This window comes from Monopterus albus, unplaced genomic scaffold, assembly GCF_001952655.1.
Source record: "Monopterus albus unplaced genomic scaffold, M_albus_1.0 scaffold51.1, whole genome shotgun sequence".
Taxonomy (NCBI): Eukaryota; Metazoa; Chordata; class Actinopteri; order Synbranchiformes; family Synbranchidae; genus Monopterus; species Monopterus albus.
The window spans coordinates 1,237,198-1,246,172 of NW_018127931.1; the positions used below are offsets into that span (position 1 = coordinate 1,237,198).

An 8,975-nucleotide genomic window follows, 5' to 3' on the forward strand; every position below is an offset into this window, starting at 1 on the left:
GTATAGGTGTGGGTGTGTGTGGGTGAGAGAGAGAGAGAGAGAGAGAGAATCTGTGAGCATGCACTGATCATTTCAGGGTGTAAAAGGGAGTGTTTGGAGGGATTGTTCCATGTGTCTTTGAAGAGGTGCTTGAGTAAAAACGTGGCCTCCTGCCTTTGCTGTACTCAAAAACAAAAACAACTGTTAGTGTGTATATGCACCTGGCTGCTTTCACAGCCAAAGATAAACATGCAGCTTGGTTGAAGCGTCATTTCATCAGCAGAGAAGGATAAAGACCTGGAGCAAGAGAAGGAGCAAAAATGAAAAGACATTTCAGTGCAGAAGAGGCTTTAGAAATGGCAACGAAGCTTTTAATCTGCCAGTGAGCTGCAGGACTCACCTGAAGAAGACGGGGAGGGGAGTCTGACACACTTTCAGAAGAAGGGTCACAGGCACTAACACACACTCTCTGTCTCTGTCACTCCCCCACCTACCCCACCCCCACCCAGTTTAAAAAATGTGGTTTCAATGGGTCATTTTTGGCCACGAGGTTGTCAGGAGGGTACAAAATGCATAAAAAGAGTATAAATGACATTTAAGAATGAATGATACTGGATTTCAAAAATATTACTAAAAAGAAACTTTCATGCCACAAGCTGTAACACAGCCAAAATGATCGCCAAATCAAAAAAAGAAATTGACAAAAACTGACATTTTTGCCAGAGGAGGGTGGAAGGGTTAATTTAACAAGGCTGTATGCTCTTATTGGCTACTATCTGTGACTTCATCCTGTCCTCTTTGCTGGACACACACCTGCTCTGCTGCAGAGGAGCTGCTGGTCTCAGCCTCCAAGTCCACAAGGAATTCAACTCATTTTCATACACAGAGCTCATTAGGTGTTGCCGTTAAATACATAAAGTTAGCATTTGTTTTTTACCCATTAACTACAGTTCATTACAATCAGCATACTGAGTACCAAAGTGGTTTTAGCGAACTGAACGGTACCAAGCATTTTGACCATGGGGAGAGTGAAGACGTTGCATTTTTGCAAATTTGTTGTTTTGTTTCTTCAACAGGTGTTTTTGATTAATTGCTCTCTCGTTTACTGTTGTTATTTCACATATCCAGTGTTGACACCTGTAAATGTGACTTCATGCCTGTGTGTCTGTGTCAGACAGGGACTGAGGGGCGCTCAAGCACACAACAGAGATGCTGAGCTTGCAGTCGGCTTTACTTTTGTTGTCATTACCCTGTCTTAAAATATCCACAAACGGCTGAAAATTCTTCTCTGCTGCCTAATGACCAGCTCAGCCAGCATGAGGTTAATGTAATAATGTTATGGTTTGGTATTTTACGAGTAAAAGCAGCGTACTAGAGGGTGGTATCAGACCCGATACCTGATATCGGTATCAGTGTATCCCTACTAGATTTTATCCCAGCTAACCATGAGCAGTTTGAGCTGACCGGTAGCTGCCTGAGCTGTTCCATAGAGCAGGCTGTTAGCAGATTTAAATGGTAAATGTGAGAGCAGTTCATTGTGACAGGTGTCTTGACAAGAGGAGTACAGTGTTTATTAACCTGCCACTCATCATGTTTCAACTCTCCCCTTGTGGAACAAAGCTCAACCCACCTATCACCATTGTGGTTTCTACCTAAATGCGCCCATGTGGGTGGGTTGTCCACATATGGAAATAAGCTATTTCGATTTCATGCCGTCTATATGCATGCCCACCTGTTTGCTTGTCTGTGACTAGATCTCAGTTTCCTTATCCATGTTTCCTTCACTTGTACCTTCTTTTGTGTCTGTCTTTCCTACTTAGGGTGCAACGAAAAATCCAAGGATAGGAAGTTAAGTGGTAGAGTAAGATCACTGGAACGGCCTTTTTGATAGTGGACTGGAATGATTTCTTGGTCTGCAAGGCTAGAGCAGTGAGGATTGATCAAATAAGTGATAATGGGATAAAAAGAATAAGAGATTAGAAAGTGAGATAAAAAGTGACTGGGTTGATGCCTTTCTTTTTATTCATTCATTAATTCAGCCAAAAAACCTTAATGTATGCATGGTCATTTAGAAAACCAGGCTGTTGGGTCTACACAGCTGTTTGCGTCAACAGTCTCTGGACTTGTTAGAAGTGGAATGTGCAAGCAAGTTAGACTAGCAGTCAGTCAGACAACAAGCCTGCCAATCAGTTAGCTTAGCCAGTCAGTCACAAAAACAAGCCTGAAAGCTGATTAGCCAGTAATCCATCTTGACTGTGTGACATCTAGTCAAGCAGATTAAGCAATCACTAGAATTACACCAAGAAGAACTGCACTTAATCCCTTCCCAAATGACAAATCACAGCAGTCAAACGGTGCTGTCATGTTTACTCCATGCTCCGTGGCACCATGCTTAGATGCTGGAAAGAATGACTGGTTATTGTAACAATTTTTTGACATGTTGCATTTGATCAGATCAGGAGTGTCCTCCTCACCACAGGGAAATGTCACTGTTGTTTCATACAGCCAGCAAATTTCCTTCAAAGAAAGGATTTAGTTTTTGCATGTTTTTTGGTTTAAAAGTGGATCCCATTTGAATGTTTATTTACCATGATGTTTAACACTTGTAGGATATTATATGTGTTACTTTTGGTTGGTATTAATGAGGTCATCAATTCTGTTTGTACAAGTTGGATTCATTTTACAGCAGTGTCAAGCTACTGCTGCTGAGTGCAGAGTAAACTGCAGTAGCTTGACCCCTGTGACTGCCTGTGATGACACAAACAACTCATCTGTTCTGTTATCATCATATCCTGGCTGTTGATACCAAAACAAAATCATTAAGTATTTCACAGCCTTATGAAACCACTGCCATTGCTCCATCTATGGAAATTAAATCAATAAATGAGGTCAGCAGATCTGCTGCTGTCACCTGTTTGCTAGGAGTGAGAGGATGTGGTTGTCATGGCCTAACAGGGTTACTGGTTCCAGCTTCCTCTGTAGGATGAAGGGGAGAGTTACAGTTAGAGCCTCAGTAGCATTAAAGGTTAGAGGTTGCATTGTGCTAGTGCTGCACAGTTATGACAAAAATCATAATCACGATTTTAGGCAATATTAAGATGATGGTTATTTAACACAGTTACTCATTGACTTTGAAAATATCATGCATTTATTGAACTTTAAAATTAAGTCTTTTAACAGTGGGTTTTCTTTAATTTTAAATATGATTCAACTGAAAAACAAATATTCCCCAATTGGGATTTAGAGTTCATCTTACAAACTTAATGAACTGACCACCTCTCTGCAAGTTTATGCTTGTTAAACAGTGTTTCGATAGATTACTCTTATTGACTTTTTACTTGCGTAGGTTTTATTGAATCTATAGTAACAAACTCATTGTCACCTCGAGTAATGTAGTTCACCTCACCCGATACAAGCAAAAAATGCTCACACTATAGAGCACTGAAGAGGTGTGCTTGATTTATAACACAAGATGAGAGCATCATTGCAAGGCTAATGTGGTACAATAATAATTTTATCTCGATTGTTTTGTGTTCATAATCATTGGAAGCCAAAATCATAATTGAAAATAAAATTCCATAAATCCCCCAGCATGTGCTATGTTATCAAGTCAAGTCAAAGTGTTTGTTGTCATATGCACGGTATAGTTGTTTATGGCAACCTGTTTTAATTTTAGTGTGAAGCTGTCATTTTAGTTTTTATTAGTTTTAGTCACTTTCATACTCTTTTTAGTCTAGTCAAGTTTCAGTCAACTAAACGTCTGAGTATTTTAGTCTTATTTTAGTCAGAATTATCCATGACTATTTTCATCTAGTTTTAGTAGTAATGGTGATGAAAATTGTATTTTAGTCTCTCGTTAGTAATGCAGTTCTATTTGTCCTAGTCAATATAGTATAAGTACCTAGTAGTAGTGTAGACAAAACCAAAATTTTCTTTTAGCCAAACCCATTTCAAACAAGGTTATGTTATTATATTATTGTTACCTTATAGACTCAAGAATATTTCCAATACACATTTTGTGGCTGCATTTCTCCCCATCTTTTTCCACAACACTCTTTTTTTCTTTTCCACTTCTATGTAATGAAAGTTTTTCCAAATGTCGTTTCTTCTTTTTCTCCCAATGACGAACCCCGGCTGGCCGCCCATTGGTCCCTTTCGCTGTGTCAGACTTAACTTTGTTTGTTGTCTTCTAAATAATGCTGCGAGTGGGGCTTAAGGAAGTGACAGGGCCTGCATCTGTGCAGTGCGACCTGATGCAGCCCCTGAAGCGAGACACGGGAAACAGAAATATTGCAAAATAATAATAACGCTACTGAACGAGACGAAATAATGTTATAACATTTGGTTTCGTCTCATTTTGGTCAACGAAAATGAAGACATTTTAGCATAGTTTTTTATTTTGTAAACCACATTTAGTCTTGTTTTTTTTCATCAACAATATTGCATTATACATTTAATTATAGTCATCATCACACGACCAGCAATTTTGTTGAGTCTCATCTCGTTTTCGTCACGTGATAAAGGTTCGTTGACAACAATTTTTAGTCATAATTTTCGTTGACGAAAGCAACCCTAAGGCACAGTATGGAAACGCGTTTTCCTGTACAATGAAATTCTTACTTTGCTGTCCACATGAATGCCACACAATATAAATTAAATATAAAGTAGATAAATAAGTAACACAAAATCTAAGGCCCTTTAAAGCAGCAAATGAAGAGATGTAATAAAAATATATAAGAATATAATAAGAGAATGTATGTTCCATGGGAGCAGCATGTGCAGTAGTCAACAGTAAATATGCAATTATGCACGTGCAAACCGAGAATGTAAACAGTACAGGTCGTCAGTACGTCATTACATGACGTATTTCCTGGTAATAAACTCCTCAGCTGTTTAGGAGTCTGATGGCAGAGGGAAAGAAACAGTTTTTCAGTCTGGAGGTCCTACATTTCACACTTCTGAACCTCCGGCCAGAGGGTAGGGAGGCGAACAGTCCATGCTGGGGGTGGGTTGGGTCCTTGAGGATGGAGGCAGCTTTCCGATGCACCCTGCAGTGGGAAATGCTCTGCAGACCACTGGAAAGAATTTTTGAGACCCAAAGGAAATTAAAATGCCAACTTTAGATTAGGGTGCACTGGAAGTTTGCAGTGCTCATAGTGCAAACTTCAAGAAAGAAAAGATGTTTTCCACATAGCTACTGTACTGTACACCAATAGTCTGTCTGTTGTGTTCCTTAGGGTTGCCGTCCACCATGTTAAGGTAAGGCCCAGGTGCGCGGTGTTGACCATGCTAAAGCGCCTGGACAAGATCCGTTTTCGAGGCCCCAGGACAAGAGACGACTTCCCGGATCTGGCCGAGTCGCCACCCGCCTCTGACAATGAATGTAGCGACGACATGCAGCTGAAACCCAAGGTGGCTCTGCGAGACACTGACGACCTCATGCGAGACCCTGTGAGTGCTCACCATGCATTTAGATGTCTGTGTGTGTTTGGGCTGGGCTTTGACCTTATGGCCACATTTGGAATGGCTCATGTTTCAGGGAAGAGACAGAAAATTCCATTTCCTCTATTTTTTCTTTTTCAGTCTTTTTCTCTTTCATTTTCTGTTTTATGTCCTACTTTCCCCCCTAAATTCTGTCAGACCCCCACCTTATATCACTCTGTCTGCATCAGCCTTACAGGGTAAATGGTTATATATCTTTCTTTACAGTTAGACATGCAGTCATTGCCAAAAATATTGGCATCTCTGCATTTCTGTCAGATAATGCACCACTTCTCTCAGAAAATTGTTGCAGTCATAAATTCTTTGGTATTCTGGTTTAATACTTGTGTAGGTTTTTAATGGTCTTATACTTAGTTGCTTTTCTATGCAGTGAAGCACAGTCAGAGCGCTTTTATAGACTATTTTCCATTCACCCATTTGCAAACACAAGCATTCTCACACTCGCACTGATGGCACAGCCACCAGGAGCAACTTGGGGTTCAGTGTCTTGCCCAAGGACAGTTCAGCATGTGAACTGGAGAAGCCAGTATTCAAACCACCACACTTAGGAGACAACCCGCTATACCATTCTTTAGTTTGCCTTGGAAAAACACAAAAAATCTGAAAAATACATACAGCACACTCTTTGAGCAAAATTACTGAAATCAATTGCTTCCTCAGTGAGTTTCTTACACCTCTACTGGAATTTTGGACTATTCTTCTTTTGCCAACTGCTCCAGGTCTCAGATTTGAAGAGATCTTTCTCCCAACTGTTGTTTTGAGATCTCTCCTCAGGTGCTCTAGGGGATTTAGATCTTGACTCATTGATAGCCACTAAAGAATTCTCCAGCGCATTGTCTGAAAACATTTCTGTGTGCTTTTTGAAGTACGCTTTGGGTCACTGTCCTACACTTTCTGATACTGGGCCCTAGATTGCACCTCAGAATTTGTTGCTTTTCTTCAGATTTCATAATGCCATACAAGATAATCCAGTGCGTGAAGCAGCAAAGCAACCCCAAAACATCAGTGAGCCTCAGTGTTTGACTGTAGGGACCGTGTTCTTTTAGGGCATCTCTCTCTCTCTCTCTGTGTGTGTGTGTATGTATATACATATGTGTGTGTGTGTGTGTGTGTGTGTGTGTATATATATATATATTGAAGCCCTAACCTCAACAGCAAAACCTGTTCAATTCGTCTTCAGGACGAGAAAGAACACCTACCCTCCTGAAACCCAGTTACTTATACAATTTGAAATGTGCAATTGTAGGCTGGTCTGGTGGTCTCGGGTTGCTCCATTGGTCCATCTATCCATCCGTCCCCCTTCTGCATCCTTCCTGCTCCAATGGGAAAGGCAGCTTCCTATAGAGAGAGGAAATCCTACTCTGTCTAAAATTCCTACACTCACCTCTTTGTTTCCAACTAACTAACTACACTCTATAAAACATGGCTTTCCATTTGGCTACTAAACTATCTTGCCTGTGTGTCTGTATATGGCCCTGTCTTTTAAAGTTGTCTTTTCTCTTCCTGGCCTCAGATCTAATCTCTGTTTCTTACCCCTAGTGTCCCAGTGACCCCAAATTCCCTGGCCTCTTCAGCCAGGTGGTGATCATAAAACAACTGTGAACCCTCTTTGCTAAAGCTGTAAATCTAATGAGTTCTCAGTGTTTAGTGAATCAGTCTCCCTTGCTGTTAAACAGTCCCCAGTTGGCTAACACAGTAAATACTGACCAGTGATTCAATGCAGACTTAAGGTGATATGTAACTACATAAACATAAACACAACTGTGAGAGTAAAATATATAAACTTATGTATGCTCTAAACTAAATCCTAATTATTCATTTTCTTAATATGATAGAATAATCATATGCACACACAGTAAACAAACAAGTTAACTAATCAACAAACATAGTATCAATCTTCTACTAACTAAATTCTTAATTCAGTCTAATATTAAAACTAATCCTAATGTATTATTTTGTTAACAATTTTACTCAACAATATATACTGAGCAAAATTATAAGCAACACTTTTGTGTTTGCTCCTATTTTTCATGAGCTGAACTCATTGATTTATGACTTGTTCCATGTACACAAAAGACCTATTTCTCTCAAATATTGGTGAAAAATTTGTCTAAATCTGTGTTAGTGAGCACTTCTCCTTTGCCGAGATAATCCATCCACTTCACAGGTTTGGCATATCAAAATGCTGATTATACAGCATGATTATTGCACAGGTGTGCCTTAGGCTGGTGACAATAAAAGGCCATTCTAAAATGTTTTATCACATAGCACATTGCCACAAATGTCGCAAGTTTTGAGGGAGCGTGCAATTGGCATGCTGACTGAAGGAATGTCTACCAGAGCTGTTTCCCGTGAATTGAATGTTCATTTCTCTACCATAAGCCGTCTGTCTCCAAAGGTGTTTCAGAGAATTTGGCAGTACATCCAACCGGCCTCACAACCGCAGACCACTTGTAACCACACCGGCCCAGGACCTCCACATCCGGCATCTTCACCTCCAAGATCGTCTGAGACCAGCCACCCGGACAGCTGCTGCAACAATTGGTTTGCATAACCAAAGAATTTCTGCACAAACTGTCAGAAACCGTCTCAGGGAAGCTCATCTGCATGCTTGTTGTCCTCATTGGGGTCTCGACCTGACTGCAGTTCGTCATCGTAACTGACTTGAGCGGGCAATGCTCCCATTCAATGGCATCTGGCACTTTGGAGAGGTGTTCTGTTCACGGATGAATCCCAGTTTTCACTGTACAGGGCAGGTGGCAGACGGCGTGTATGGCGTCGTGTGGGTGAGCAGTTTGCTGATGTCAATGTTGTGGATCGAGTGGCCCATGGTGGCGGTGGGGTTATGGTATGGGCAGGCGTATGTTATGGACAACGAATACGGGTGCATTTTATTGATAGCATTTTGAATGCACAGAGATATCGTGATGAGCCCATTGTTGTGCATTATCATCCACGACCATCACCTCACGTTGCAGCATGATAATGCACGGCCCCATCAGGAGTGGACCAACATTCCACAGGGCACAATCAGCAACCTGATCAGCTCTATGCGAAGGAGATGGGCCGCACTGCATAGGTAAATGGTGGTCACACCACATACTGACTGGTTTTCGCCACACACACACACACACACACACACACACACACACACACACACACATACTGGTTTTTATGGTATACTGGGTCATTTTGCTCCAAACCCGCCCGGTGGTGGTTTAGATGGACTACTGTTTCCTGAGGGCCTAGAGCTATGGGAGCAAGGTTCAAATGCTTCAAAAAAATCGGAAAAAATTTAGCTCACTTTAGAGTTCAGATACAACCTACAGAACCTCATACACACAACCCTGACCCTAGAGTGGTTTGTGAGGGCATGAAAAATAGGAGTAACACAAAAGTGTTGCATTTATAACTTTGTTCTGTGTGTGTGTGTGTGTGTGTGTGTGTGTGTGTGTGTGTGTGTATAAACTCAAATTTTATGTGTATAGCCCCAA

General features: G+C 41.0%; 1 protein-coding gene across 2 annotated transcripts in view; it reads left to right on the forward strand.

Moving 5' to 3' along the window:
* gramd4a (GRAM domain containing 4a) overlaps positions 1 to 8,975 on the forward strand; it is a 76,421-nt gene that overhangs the window by 6,447 nt on the left and 60,999 nt on the right. For both annotated transcript variants that reach the window (XM_020601289.1, XM_020601290.1), the window contains exon 2: positions 5,217 to 5,430. In XM_020601289.1, coding sequence (XP_020456945.1) covers positions 5,217 to 5,430 — 214 coding nt within the window. The remainder of the gene's footprint in view (positions 1 to 5,216; positions 5,431 to 8,975) is intronic.